This window comes from Psammomys obesus, unplaced genomic scaffold, assembly GCF_907164565.1.
Source record: "Psammomys obesus unplaced genomic scaffold, mPsaObe1.curated_primary_1811, whole genome shotgun sequence".
NCBI classification, from domain to species: Eukaryota; Metazoa; Chordata; class Mammalia; order Rodentia; family Muridae; genus Psammomys; species Psammomys obesus.
The window spans coordinates 2,381,397-2,396,048 of record NW_026593947.1 but is presented as its reverse complement, the minus strand read 5'-3'; the positions used below and the strand labels follow the sequence as shown (position 1 = coordinate 2,396,048).

Genomic DNA, 14,652 nt, shown 5'->3' with positions numbered 1-14,652 from the left:
CGACTAGTTTCCGCCCCCAGGAAGAGGACGCGCCCGGAAGTCCCGCCCCTCCAGGTCGCGAACGGCGGCCGGGACGGGTCAGCCCGCGGCGGGCGCAGTCGCGGGAGTTTCCCGGTGTGGCGGGTCTCCGCGCGCCGTGCGGGACCGGGAGCCTCTGGCGGCCCCGCAGGGATGGCCGCCCCGTCCATGAAGGAGCGGCAGGCGTGCTGGGGCGCGCGCGACCGGTACTGGCGCTGCCTGGACGACCACGCGGACGACGCGGCCCGCTGCCAGCAGCTCCGCAGCGCGTTCGAGGCCAGCTGCCCCCAGCAGTGGGTGAGTCCGCGGGGCTGCAGCGCCACCCTCACCTCCGCGTGGGTGCTGAGGGACAAGGGCACGGGAGGTCACGCGCAGGTCAGCTGGTGTTACTGGGGAGGGACGTGGGTGGCCGGCGCTGTACTTCCGCAGGCGCCCGTGGCCTTTCTCCACAGCCCGGTCCTTCAAGCCTCGTCACAACCCGGCCTGGCCCCTTCGGTATCACTTCCTTGCTCTCTTCACCTCGTCCCACCTCTGCCAACTCCCATCAAGGCTGAGAGGTGTGTCCGAGGACACGCGTGTGTGATAGGACGGCGAGGTGGTGGAGGATTATGGGAATGTGTTCCGAGGGAGACGCTTGGCTTTGCTTGCTAGGATTCTTTACTCAGGCTTGGGAGGTCTTGCATTCAGTTTTATGCAGTGGGAGGAGAAGCGTGTCCAAGATGAGCCAGCCACTGTGGTGGAGAGGGGATTCGAACTAAAGTCGTGAAGTTTTCGTACTTCCTCTGGTGTCTGGCAGTCCTTGAGAAGGATGCAGACGTGTGCAGGAGAGGAGAACCGGGGCTCTAGACGCATTCACAGAAGCAGGTTCAGGAGGAGAAACGCTCGGAGCGGGGCTGAGTTCTGGCCAGGTTGTTGGTGACACCAAAATACTCGCACTTAAAGCATTAGTCCATCGTGGTCAAATACGAGTAGCTGGCTCAGGACACAGACTTGAGGTTTCTCCACATACAGTGTGGCTTCAGAAGTGTGATAGGAGCGGAACCAAGAAGGCCCGAGTCAACACAGTTTTCTAATACATGTTTGGAAACATCAGGTAAGTTACACCAGAGCGAGAAAGTTTCTGTGGTCTGGCAACATTCTTAGCCTTTTGGTTGGTGGGAGCTAGCGGTCTATTAAAAGGCTTTAACAGACTACAGAAGGTTTCACCTGTCACTAGGGTGTTAGATCAGTGGAGAACAAGGGATTCAGACAGACGTCATCACTCACGTTCTGATCAGTAAGTCAGTGCTGTAGAAGGTTCAATGTAAGGTATGGCTCCCCCCCTCCCCCTTCAAGTTGGGATGGAGTGCCTAAAGAACCTCTAAATGTAATCGTCTCTTGGGGCAGTTGGTTTCTAACAGATGTCACAATAATTAATCTGCCACAAAATATGAGGGACACAGTATGCTTTTTAGTCTGATGTCCTTTATAGAACACCCATTCTAGTGCAGTCAGTTCAAGACTACCAGCGATAAATCTCAAGACTGAGTGAGATTTTAGAATACCTTGTCATACCACACCAGAGAGACGGAGGCCATCAAACCAGAGGGGACTCAAGAAGGATGGGGTTTCGGATAAAGTGTCCTGGCAGCCTCAGGTCAAAGCTGTATTCAGACAGGTTCTCACCAGCTCTGGAATGAGGTCCTGTTTTCCATGAAGTTAAAGATTGAACATCATGTTCAGAAACTGTGTTTGAATCCTACATCTACGTTGGCAGTCAGGGCTGCCCCTCTGTGAAGATGGCTTTGATACTCTGGGCTGGAGGGTGTTTGCTTAATCCTGTGTTTCTGCTATGCTGGAGAACAAGATTTCTCAATGAACAAGAAAAGAGTATTCGGGCAGGGGGTCCATTAAGACTGAGGCTTTTAACAAAAACAGTGTTTTCTAGTCTGACAGTGCAAATGTGAGGTGCCCTGAATTTGCCTTGTCTGCAGAGCTGGGGCAAAACACAGCTGGCACATTTGTTCTTGGATTTGATTTATACTTCTAGAATTTAAGACTTTTCAAATGACCCATGAAGGATTCTGTGAATAAAATGAAGTCGTTAATAATTTGGGAGTTTTTAGTCATGTGTCTCTCCCCAGATGTTTGTTTCTAAGTAAGACATTCTTGGCAGAAATGCCAGGGCTGAAAAATGATGCAGTACGCTGAGCCGATAACCAAGCACTGTCTCTAAGACTGAGATTCCTGAGCTGGCCGGCCCGGAGCTGCCAGCAGGCTCTTGTATATATCAAACTGTTCTGTAAGTTCCCAGGACATTAGGACACTGAGCAGGGACTCTAGCCATGAGGGTTAAAGATTCATGGTTTTTCAGGCTTCTTAGAGGCTCACTAGTCCCTGGACTCGGTCGGCATTCCAGAATACCGACCACGATTCCGCATCTAATCAATTAATACCTAGTAACATGTTCATTTAAATCTGTGCTGTGCTTGCCTGAGCTGAATAATGCACTCTAATGTCAGGCCTTTTTATCTCAATAGATAAAGTATTTTGACAAAAGAAGAGACTACTTAAAATTCAAGGAAAAATTTGAAGCAGGAGAATTCCAGCCTTCACAGTCAACTGAAAATTCCTAGACTCTTCCTGGACTTTCACACAGGTGGAAATCATTCTTCTGAACTTTCAGAAATGCTTTGCTGATTCCAGGATAAAAGCACTGTGAATCGAGGTGCACACCAGCTCTCCTCTGAACAACAACTACTAAAACAGAAATCAAATATCAGAAGATCTCAGCATTCAAACTGAAGGACTGAATGGTATTAAGTGTACTGCTTTAATTTAGCGAGGGATTTTAAGAAAAAAATATTATTACATAAAGTGTTTATTATAAAAACACACTGTTTATCTTTCTTCCCTCCTTTGGAATAAAAGCTGAATGTAGACCAATATGGTTATACTTGATATAAATAAAAATTAAGCTTGTTACGTGTGTTTCTGGAAGTTAGGTTAGCATTTTAATACAGAGACTACACAAGAGGTTGGAGGAAGCCTTAGCTAATCAGTGGGTTATAATAAAATATTGTTCAAGTTTTGTCAATGACCAGACAATGCCTGGGTTGCTACCTAGGTTCAGTAAGACAAAGAAAGAAAATATAGATTGGGAAGGGGAAACTGGGTCTATTCCAAGATGATTAAGAACACAGCTAAGGATGGACTCCCAAAAGTGAAACAATAACTCACAAACTTAGAGACAAAACTTGCAAATTACATATTTCTTGAAGAACTTGTATCCAGAATAAAAAAAAAAAAAAAAACAAAAAAAAACAAAAAAACCCCTCATGATTCTTAAAAAGAAAAATGATCCTGTTTAAAAAGTGGACAAATTGTGTGAAGATACTTCTCGAAAGAAAATGCAACAGAAGACAAATATCTGAGAAGAACCCCCGTATCATTAAATGTTAGCATAGTGGAAATTAATGCCATACTGATGTGTTACTAGATAGCTGTTAGGATGGCTCAGTTAAAAGGCTGACAATGCCAGGTGACAAGGATGCACAGCAAGTCACTGTGGGGGACCCTAAACCCGGAAAGCCATCTGTAGGGGTTTCCAGAGTCAGACTGCTAACCCGCTAGCCCTACTCTGGGGTACCTTGCCACGTGAACTGAAAGCGAAACCTGCAGTGTTACTCAGTCACTGAACCCTGATGCCCATGGCAGGAATAGATAAAATATGTATCCCTATGGTGGATGGAATTCCAGCAACATGAGCAAATACCAGGATAAGCTGTGAATGCTTTCTGCTAGCCAAGAAGCCAGACTGACAATTTGAGCATCTGAATGAAGTGGGGTGTTCAGTGTTCTGTGTTTGAAACCTGTAAAGGCAACCTTTACTTGCTTGATGTAATTGTCTTGAAGGCTCCTGAAAAAGCTCACCCTTCTAGCTCTTTCTGTACTCCAGCTGGCTGGTTCAACTCAGCTGCTTCTGCCTCAAACTCCTAAGATGGCTGATTCTAACTGGCTTCTCTCACTCCTGACTGAATTGCTTTGCTTGGCCTCTCACCCTAGCAATCTGTTCTGATCTTCTGGATTCTTGTTCACTGTAAAACTGTCCTACTAAAATTGCCTTCTGCCCCCTCTGCCGCAGCTCTCTCAGGTTGGCTGTTTGCCCCTGTTCTTGTGATAGTTGGGTGTATCCTATCTCTGACTCATTCTGTCACATCTGTCTCTGATTTGTCACTTTGTCCCTCAGTTGTACATCACTTTAAACATGGCTGCTTCCTTCTGCAAACTGGCCTCACCTGCGTTCTTCGGGAGTAAAGCAGTGCTACAGGTGTGTCTGTATTCCAGCCGGGTCACATGGACCTAGACGGTCTTTAGATATGATGAACTGCCAGAGCAGCCATGTTGCTGGATTAAAACTTCTCTACAGAAACCCTGTTGCAAATAAAGACTTTACAATAAAACCACAGCAGAAAACGAATAGGCAGGGGGCTCTGAAGACTGAGTCCTGCTCAGAGGGTTCCAGGGATAACAGGTTCTTTCCGGCATGATGGTAATGACTATCACTAAATAACGCAGCTATCTGAGCAGAGAGCACTCATAGGCTTTGTTCTTGGTTTCATAGGAGTAGTCCAACTTCTTGGGGTGATGATTACAGTCCTCACATATTTCCAACCACTGTCAGCACAACTGTATAGGTCAGATTTTATTTACTCATAACATCAACAGTGATGGCTCAGTTGGTGGCTTTGGAAATAAAGCCTAAGCCTTGAGGATAAAGAGCTTTATTGGAGAGTTGATTCGTGACTTGCCACATGTGTTTCCCCTCTCAGCAGGAGTACACAGGTGCCCAACAGCAGGGAGAGGCTGCTGCTCCTCAAACCCGCCCTTTGCCTCATGGCTTCAAATCAGCAGGCGTAGGCGCTCATAAGTATCAACTTCAGTTCTGCCGTACTGTTAGCACTGCCACCCTGACAATACCGGTTTCTAGAACAGCATATCTTAAAACTCATTTTTAATTCCATAATTGCTTAAAATATTTAAAAGGGTTAGCTAAAAGGGGACAATGTAGAGTGATAAACTTTAAGGCACATGAGGAGGTTTTGGCATTGAGGTGCAAGGTGAGAGAGATGCAGGTAATCCCAGCACATCACCGATTTCCTCCTTAGTCTGGAAGGTTAGAAGACACCTTCTGTAGCACCGTGAGAGATAGCAGCCGAGGCCTGCCTTCAGGATGGCGGCCCTGCACGCCTGAGCCGAGGCCCACCTTCAGATTGGAGGCCCTGCACGCCTGAGCAGCTGAGGCCCACCTTCAGGATGGCGGCCCTGCACCCCCCAGCAGCCGCAGCCGCTGTCTGGTGTACTCCCAGATCAGCAGAGCCCCGCTCACGTGCACATTGAGGGAGCGGGTGATGCCCTGCTGAGGAATCTCCACACACACGTCCAGCTGCTGAATCAGGTTGGCTGGGATCCCTTCCCGCTCATTTCTGCACAAGAAAAACAGAGCAAGACATATTAGCTTCCCCATAATATAGAAAAGTGGCTTCTACTGTTACTGTTTTAGGAATCCCAAATGTTAGTGTAGGAGACAGATAAACACATGAGGTCAACCTGGGTTCCAGGAAGTAAATATAGGCATCCCAAAGGCAGACCAATTCTGAATTTAGTAGTAAACATCTCAGCCAGGTGAGATGAAGGAAAACCAAGGGGTCCACATAAGTGCTGTCAGTTAGCCTCGAGAACAGACGCGGGGAATGGCTCACCCCAGCAGCAGCAGTGACTTTTCAGGGAAGCAGTACTGGGCCAGGCCACAGCTCTGCGCCGTCTGCTCCACGCCGATGACAGTGTAGCCCTCTGCCTTCTTCTGCTGCAGATAAGCCATCAGCTGGGATGGTCTCACCTTAATGGCAGTTTTAGAAGAGCAGATACGAAATCATTCTATTGTGAAATGAGAGGGTGGACAAAGCATCAAGCCCAACTTGTTGAAAGGACTTTAAAGGGAAAATAGGACACCAAATGGCATCAGGGAGACTTCCCTCCACGCCATAGACCACCGAGGGGACAGCTACACTAGTGTTGGTCAGGTCACAGACCAAACGTCATGGGCCTCAGCGCCTAAGTGCGAGACGGTGAAGCTGGCCCAGAGACAGCACGCCAACAACACAGTCTCAGCACACGTTTCCTCAGCCACTTTGCACTCACCTCCGCCAGGGGGAGCCACTGCTCCGCAGAGACGCTGAGGTGCCGGAACTGCCCGTCCCTGACACACTGAAGATTACCGAGCACAAGCAACGCAGCCCCGAACACCTCACAGGTCCTGCACAGCCCTGCACAGAAGGGCCACTATGGACACTTTGTCTCCAGCATGCCACGGCCTCGGGCATCCCAGCCTCCTCTGAAGCTCGCCGAGAGCACTGTGTGCGAACAGACAGCTGCCAAAGTAGATGATTTTACCTCCTAAGTTGGTTGGCTTGTCGATGAGCGAGGCCACAACAATCAGTCTACTGATGGACTTTCCCAGCTTGGCAGCCCGGTCCTGAGACACGAGCTCCAGGTCCGACTCCAGGGCACTGTGTCCCCATGGGATAATCTTTTTCTGTACATCAGCCCATTCTGGTTGGCTGTCTTCTTCACCCAAAGCAGAACCTGAGGAGAAATAGTAGTTCCTGCATGTAAATTAGCCTGAGTCCATTCTCTGTGCATCTTCAGATCAATTTTTAAATACTCTCTTTGTTGTTGTGTGTATGCGGCCTCACTGTACGTATACACCATGCCCATGAAGACCAAAAGAGGGCATTGGGTACCCTGGAGCTGGCAGTCCAGGTGGTTGTGGGCTACCTCGTGTGGGTGCTGAGAATGGAGCTGGCACTCTGCTCAGCATCGTCCTCACAAGGGTCTCTCAGCCCTTGGCGCACTCTCTACCAGGCTGGACATCCTGGGTCTTTGCTGCCACTGTATCGTCCTATCTGTGTGCAGCCGTCTGCCGTGGGAACCCAAGCTGGGAGGTGCCTTGTCTGGGTCTAGCGCATGGGGTGCCAGCAATGGCCCTGCCCAAAGATGGACCAGAACTCTACGCAAACCAGTGTGGGACCGCAGTCTGCAGTTTGGCGCTGTTTGCTACGAGCTGAGGAGGCACGTCCAGGGAACGTGTGTGACTTAGTTGTCTGCTGCCATGTGGGTGAGCTCAGGTCCTCAGCTGGGCAGCAGGCATCCAGTGTAGCCTCTCACCAGCAGTCTCACCAGGCAGGTGAGTCCTGCCTGGAGACCGGGAGCTTAAAAGTGGCCAGCAGCAGGCGCTGGCATACAAGGTTGGAGCTGGGAAGAGAAACAGCAGCCAGGCCAGTAGAGGAAGCTTACAGAAGGGATAGGTGTGGTGAGGGGAGCCCCTGTAGATTTTGGGGGCCCTGACTTCAGGGGAGCAGTCACAACGGTAGGTACAGTTAAGGGAGGGCTGGGGGAAACTAAGGGAGAAGCCAGCAGAGTAGGGCCTCTGCCACACTGCTGGTAAGGTGAGCTTCCTGGACACCCTGAGCCACAGGCTTTTCAGGGACCCAATTGTCACTTGGAGGGGAGCAATATGGCTGTGGGGAAAGTGCAGAAGGCTGCCTAACCAGACCCCGAGGGACCAGGACCCAGAGCTCTGTTCAAGAACATGATGTCATGTTTAGTCTAGGAAAGCTTAGTTTTCTAGGACAAATCAGATACTGAATTCTAAAATCATAGTTAAAAAGGAAGCTTACATAAAGATGAGCTCTGTCTGGAAAGCAAGCATTCAGTGAAAAGTCCTGGTCAGAGCCAGGCCACATGCCCCTCTCTTCTCTAAACAGAGGCAGGGACTCGAGTCAAGAAAATCTCATTAAGACCTACTCTATAACAGCAGTCAGGCACCTCACCAAAGAGCCAGGTAAAATGAAGCTCCCTTACCCTGGTCCTGCTGGGACCAGTCCCCTGGATTCAGCTTACTAAGCGCAGTCTCGGACCAGTACCGTGGGGCCGCTGCCCTGGAAGGGATGTCTGTGAAGCTGGCAAACTTATCCACGGCGATCCACTCCTCTTCAGTGACGCCTGAGAGTCGTGGCAGCGTGTAAAATATGGTCTGAAAAGAGAATTGTAAAGTCTGTTGTTTTCCTTGAAGAAAAGGTTTTATTACTGCTGCTGCTTCTTCCCGGCCACCCTGCACTCGCCGGCTCTCGGGCCTGCAGCGCCTCTCCAGCTACAGCTCACGCGGCCTAGGACAGCCTTAGTCTCAGCCTCACCTCCCACAGAAGGTGTCTGCGGCCACGAGGCCACCGTCCGCTTCTTCCCTCTTGAAGAGCTCTCAACATGGAAAGGCATGTGTGAGAGAAAAGGCCAAGTAACAGGCAACTTAGTGAAATGACACACGTCTTCATGGGTGGTTTTAAGGCAAATATTGTTAGCTTCACAAGCCATATTTGTGCAGATTCAAACTGGCATCATCACGGGGAGTACTGTTTACTAGGCGTAAGCCCAGCTCCAAACATCAGGGCTCTCGGTGACACAGTCTGGTGGGCCACAAGCCCCCACCACAGTCCACACACGGAACGCCACTGCGGTGCATGCACCGCTCTCTGCCTGGCACCACCGATAAGGAACAAGACATCGCTGAAAGCAAGTCTGGCAGGGGGAGGGGGAGCAGAAAGGGCTGTGCTTGGGGGCTGCATGGGAGTAGGTGGCTGGGGACGAGAGAGCTGCCAGGAAGGCATCAGCAGAGGAACACTGACAGAGCGTGTGCGATGTGTGAGAAAAAAGTACGTTTTATCTTGACGAGAACAAAACTGGTGTGTGACAGAAAGCATGCATTCATGTGTGTGTGACACATCTCACGACTGTCTGCAAGGACAGCTTTAAGCAAACCATGATAGAACTGTCTGCACAGTAGCTAGGCTCCCAATACAGATGTTGAGAGAAAAAGTCACCGAGGCCAGATGTGCTCACTTCAGAACTAAGCAGGCAACAGTGCTGCAGCTGGAGCTGACAAGGGTTCAAGAGTGCCTGACACGCTATGCAAATGTGAGGAATTTACACACTGATGTCATTTATATTAACTGGTAAGTATGTTTACAGTTCCTGAAATTACACAACCACTTTGCTGACACCAGCAAAGTGGAGTAACATTTACATATATTTCATTACCCAGAATCCAAAGGGACTAACTGCCATTGACAAGAGATCTGTTTGTTCTTGCATTGATAACAGGCTTCAGTACAAGAAAGTCTCACCTGCACACATGTTCTCTCACTCACTTCCTTTTAGAAATCTGTTCTGATTCTGTTTAGAGTTAAATATTCCCTTCCAAGCCAGACACTGCCAGAGAAATAGAAAGTTAGAATGACTAGCCAGTTGTCACTGCTGAGGAGCGAGCCACAAGCACATTCACAGCTTTACGGGGGGGGAAGGGGACAGAGGGCGCCTCATCACAGGCTTCAACAGCGGGCAGGAGGGCCAGCGCCGCAGACAGCAGCGAGCCGACACGGCACTGTCAGCTTACCTCCAGACAGTAGTCCTTGAGGGGATGGAACCCCGAGAAGAAGAAATGGTCCTGGATGCGCTGCCAGTTCTTCCTGGCGTTCCTGAGGGGGAGGGAGAGCAGTTCTGTGAGGGGAGGGCAGCGTGATAGCTTAGAGGTCTCCCCAGGTTCACACTCGGGGTTTCTGACGTCGCTGTGTGCATGTTCTGTCTGTCTGTCTGTGAGGCTGTAGTTTGTAGATGTCCCCCATGGGCTCGTGTGTTTGAACACTTGTCCCCAGTTGGTGTTGCTCCTTAGGGAGGTTTAGAAGGTGTCTGGCCTTGCTGGAGAAGTGTGTCACTCAGGGCAGGCTCTGAGAGCTCACAGCCCCACCCTTTACTGCCAGTTGTTTGTTTCCTGATGTGACCCCTCAGCTTCCTTCTCATGCCTGCTGCTTTCGTCACACCTCCTCAGCATGTGAACACTTATCCCTCTGGAAACATAAGCCAAGACAAACACTTCCTTCTGTAAGTTGCATTTGGCCCTGGTGTCCATCAGTCACTAGCACAGGGTACTGGGAATTAATCCCTGCACGCAGTGTGTGCTAGGTAGAAACTGCCTTGAGCTCTGTCCCCAGCCACCTACAAAGGTTCTCACTTTTGTTTTTTGAGACAGAGTCTCAGGTTCGTGAGAGTAGCCTTGAACTCATGTATCTGGGGATAATCCTGATAATTCTCTACCTCCAAGTGCTAGGATTATAGATATGTGGGGCCATTCCTAGCTTCGTTCTTCTTTCAAGCTATGCATTATGGTCCTCAACTTCAATTGCAAAACTCGACAGACAGGCAGGAGGATTGCCAGGAGGATAAAGCCAGCCTGAGCTACATCACCAAGGCTGTGTCAAAATCAAACAACAAAACAACAAAGTTCTGCTTTGTTGCTATTTGCAGAGCTGGGGCTTGAACCCAGGTCTCATGTCTTCCAGAATGTGCTCTACCACTCAGATAGCTCATATTTTGAAATGGAACTCAAAGACGAACAGCATCATACATGAACCAAGGAAAGGAGTAAAACCCAGGTGTCTTGAGTATCCGACAGGTATCATGCTGTAGAGCATAAGAATGTAGAGAACACAGTTCTGTGAGCCCAGCCTGGCCTCAAATTCAATCACATAATACAGACTAAGACACTGTCATCTGCCCACACTTGGAACCTCTGGGGTTGGGGTCCTGCGACTCTGCCTGGCAGTGGACCCTTTCCTCCTGAGAGCAAATCTTGTGTAAGCTGTGGTTTTCTCTGAAGGCCCACAGTAGAGCCCAAAAAATCCAACCAGGAGCAAGGCAAGCCCAGCCACCATGTTTGAAAATCAGAAGAACCAAGGCAAAGTCATGTGACAGGACGAAAAGTTGAGAACTGGGACCATTAGCCCACAACTGTGCAGCACTTTCACTTTAAAGAATTTTCTGCCTAATTTCCTAGGACCTCACCCCATCACTGCCTATGCTTCTGAAAAATGAATGTCAGGAGCATTTTAAACATTCCAAGTATCTAAACACAAAACACAGTGAGCTCCAGACAGTCTACTGCCGGGAGGAAACAGGTGTTTGCTACTTCTGTGCCAAACGGCGGCCTCCAACTCTGAAGTTCTCTGAGTACGTAGATTCGTGCCCCATGTCCCCAGGACTGGCTTCCTCCAGTGTCCCGCCTGCCTCCAATCTCCAACTCCCAATGCTGCTTCTCTTGCCCAGAAGTCTCTCTTCACTCAGCAATCCCTGCTCTTCTTTTGGAGGTCGCAGATCATGTTGGTTGAAGATTCCATAAGCCACAGGTAGAGGGTCTGTGCCTGCCATGGTGCCCTCTCTATTATCGCCTGCTGAGAACCCTGTGCACTGGTGTGACTGTCTGATAGTCCTCTGGGGACCAGGAGTCAAGTCATGACAAAAAGGATGTTTTCTTGCTTTATAATAAAATACATTGGATCTGAGCCAATGGATTTTAGGGACTAGAGACCTTAACCTAGGAGCAACAGGCAGAGAAAGCAGCTCAGCGCTGAACAGTCTGCCATGATCTCTCCACAGAGAGCGGTACTCAGCCAGAAGTGGGCAGCAGAAGGCTGAGTGACACCCTGAGGTCAGCCCTGCTTCTTCCAGGCTGTTTGCCTGCTGTGCCAGGGCCAAGTTCAGAGTTCACAAGGCCCAAAGGATGAGACAAAAGTACACAACCCCAATCTGGCCCGGCATTGGTGGTGCAAACCTTTAATCCCAGCACTTGGGAGGCAGGGGCAGGTGGATCTCTATGAGTTTTAAGCCAGCCTGGTCTACAGAGCAAGTTTCAGGACAGCCAAGGCTACACAGAGAAACCCTGTTTCGACAAACAGAAACAACAACAACCAAACCCCTAATCTGGATCCGTCATCGGTTGTGTATCTTTCATCACCTGCTGCATGGGGCTGACCCAAGTCCTCGTGTGCCCTAGCACAGAGGGACAGTGACCCAGAAGAGAGTGACTGCCGGCAAGGCAGCCAGCGGTCCTCACCCTGCTCCGTGCATGCTTTCTGCCTGGCTGAGGCTGCACTCGGTCAGTGTGCTCCAGGCGTCACTCTCTTCAAACCGCAGGGCTTTACACAGACGCCACGCCTTCTTGAGGGCAACCAGCGCATACAGTCGGACACTGAAGTTGTGGCTCAGACACCACTGCAGGGCAACAGTCAGTGCTTGCTTTAGAACCAGTGTCTGCAAAGACAGGAGAAACAGCTTGAGGGCGGCCCTGACCAGCTCTGGCAAGCCTTTCCCCGCCTGGGGGCTGCCCCTTCCTCCTGGGCACACAAGCACCACTCGCTTTCAGCAAGGCCTGCTCTCTCTTTCACACACACACACACACACAAAGTAGAATTAAATAAAAATAATTGAGGCTAGAGAGATGGCTCTTGCAGAGGACCTGGGTTCGATTCCCAGCACCTCCATAACTGCTCACAACTATCTGTAACTTCAGTTCCAGGGGAGCCAATGACCTCTTCTGATCTTTGAGGACACCAAGCATGGAAATGGTGTACATACATTTGTGACGGCAAAATACTCATAAAATAAATTGAATAAATGTAATTTTAAGAAAGAGTAGCTTTAAAAACATCACAGACTGCACGTTTTTGCCAAGCCCCTGCAAGAACACACACAGCCATCAATCCCTGTGATAAACAACTGTACAGCCCGCCAGCTGCGTCTGCAAGTAAAGTCAGGGGTCGTGCCAGAGGGCCTTAGGGGGGAGTAAAACATGAAAGAAAGGAGGAAGGACTGGACATATGGGGCTCCAGGTGACTGCCCCTGTCTGTCTGCACCAGTGTCAGTTAAAGAACCTCCCCTGAGGGAGGGCGAATGAGCCTCATCCAGGTGAGGAGCTGCTGTCAGTCCTGGCTCCTGGCGGAGGAAGTCAGTTTTCGTTAAGGGTGTGGCCTGTGTACATCCTCACTCCGGTGGAAAGCACCACACCCAGGAGACCATATGCACACACTGGACTCGAGTTAGACTCAAAATAAAGGGGACATGAAGTTGGGAAGGGCTGGAATGGCAGGGGGTGGATATGCTCAAAACATACAGTCTGCATCTATGAAATTCTCAAAGAGCTGATAAAAATATACAGACAAACAAACCAAAACAAATGGCCAGGAATGCAAAAACACCAACTCTATAACAACTTGCATAAAAGTAAAACCATTTACACCAACAGGAATCACTGTGAACTTGGTGTGTACGAGGCCAGTTATCCCTTGCAGCAGCCAGGGAAAGGGGAGGGAGAACAGGGACAAAGCCACAGGGACACGTGACTGTTTGAGGTCAGGGAGAAGGGTAGATGTGGGAGGAGCTGGGGAGGGTATTATCAAACTGCACTGTACGAAATTCTTATGGAACTAATGAAAACTGAGAAAGACGCACAAAAACCAAGCTTGCACAAATGCATTCTTCAATGCCAAGTTCATACATTCTTGCAAGTAATTCAAACTCACCTTCTCTGGAACATTTTGAATGATGGTGTCCAAATGTGATAAAACAGATAAAAATGTGCAGATGCTCGTTTTAAGTTTTTCTTCACCCTGAAAGAAGATGAGATAGAACAGTCGTCAATTGGGTTCAACTGTGAGCAGAGGCTGCTGGGCTCCGGGCGAGCGAAGGCGGGAGCCACTCTGCCCTCCTCCCTGAAGCAGCTCGCACTCGACATGTGCAGGGCACGGGACTGAAAGCCAGAGAGGATGGGCACCCCGCAGCCCAGTGCAGTGCAGGCAGCGCGGGGTGCAGCAGACAACGCTGGGTGCCCCAACTATCAAGGCCCTGAGCCAGGAACACAGGGTGGGAAGAACCTGCCTGGAGCAGGAGTGGGCACGGGTCAGGACACAGAGGAGCTGGTAAAAAGAGCAAGACAAAGACACAGGGGAGAGGAGGCGAGGTTCTCACTGGCCCTTGGGATGGTATCCTGTTATCACATCCAAGGTGACAGACATGGGGCACAGATGCCATCCGGAGTCTTCAGATGGGGACCAAGAGAAGGGCCAGATTGCCAGTATGTCGACCCGCCCAGAGCAGATGGCCAGGTAGGTGGTGAGTGTCCTAGCAACCCAAACTGGGGTGATCTGTGTGGCTCAAGCATCGACACAGGGAAGGGACCAAGGAAGGCGGAGCCCACTATGGCCACCAACACTCGATCCAGAGTGGTTTTCACAGGGCATGAGAACAAGCTGAGGAGGTTAACTGTCAACTGGACAGATCTAGAATCACGGGGGGGGGGGGGGGCAAGCCTCTGGGCACCATGTTGGACTATCCAGATTAGGCTAATGAGCTGGGGGAGGGGCACTCTGAAGACCCTGGGCTGAGTGTTGCCCATCCCTTTCTGCTACCACGCCTCCCCGTGCTGAACTGTACCCTCGAGGCCTGAGCCAGAGCAGCGCCTTCCTTCCTCAGGCTGCCTTTGTCAGGGATGTTCTCAGAGTGTAAGGAAGTACCGAGTACCGAGTACCGAGCACGTGGAAGGGGGGAGGTGAGGTGGTGCCAGCCCACCTGAGACAGAACAGTGGTGAGCTGACTTCTCCGCTGGGTGAGGTGCTCCCTTCTGCGCGCTCTGTCTCAGCTGCTGGAAATTTCCCTCCTGAGGCTCTTTCCAGAGGGGAGGGACACTTCATTCCCCGCCTCCCTATCTCTAAC

The 14,652-nt window shown here is 50.3% G+C and overlaps 2 protein-coding genes across 2 annotated transcripts in view; one reads left to right on the top strand and one right to left on the bottom strand.

Moving 5' to 3' along the window:
* The first annotated feature begins 75 nt into the window (after window positions 1–75).
* Window positions 76–2,982, top strand: LOC129684440 (cytochrome c oxidase assembly factor 6 homolog). Its single transcript, XM_055617596.1, has 2 exons — window positions 76–315; window positions 2,538–2,982. The coding sequence occupies exons 1-2, from the start codon at window positions 172–174 to the stop codon at window positions 2,631–2,633; spliced, it is 240 nt and encodes a 79-aa protein (XP_055473571.1). The 5' UTR covers window positions 76–171; the 3' UTR covers window positions 2,634–2,982.
* A 1,707-nt stretch (window positions 2,983–4,689) lies between these two features.
* Window positions 4,690–14,652, bottom strand: part of Tarbp1 (TAR (HIV-1) RNA binding protein 1) — a 46,040-nt gene continuing 36,077 nt past the window's right edge. Inside the window, exons 24-31 of the mRNA XM_055617564.1 lie at window positions 13,464–13,550; window positions 11,999–12,195; window positions 9,506–9,587; window positions 7,921–8,092; window positions 6,451–6,642; window positions 6,199–6,323; window positions 5,760–5,896; window positions 4,690–5,483 (exon numbers count right to left, since the gene is read on the bottom strand). Of these exons, the coding sequence (XP_055473539.1) occupies window positions 5,309–5,483; window positions 5,760–5,896; window positions 6,199–6,323; window positions 6,451–6,642; window positions 7,921–8,092; window positions 9,506–9,587; window positions 11,999–12,195; window positions 13,464–13,550 (1,167 nt within the window). The 3' untranslated portion in view covers window positions 4,690–5,308. The remainder of the gene's footprint in view (window positions 5,484–5,759; window positions 5,897–6,198; window positions 6,324–6,450; window positions 6,643–7,920; window positions 8,093–9,505; window positions 9,588–11,998; window positions 12,196–13,463; window positions 13,551–14,652) is intronic.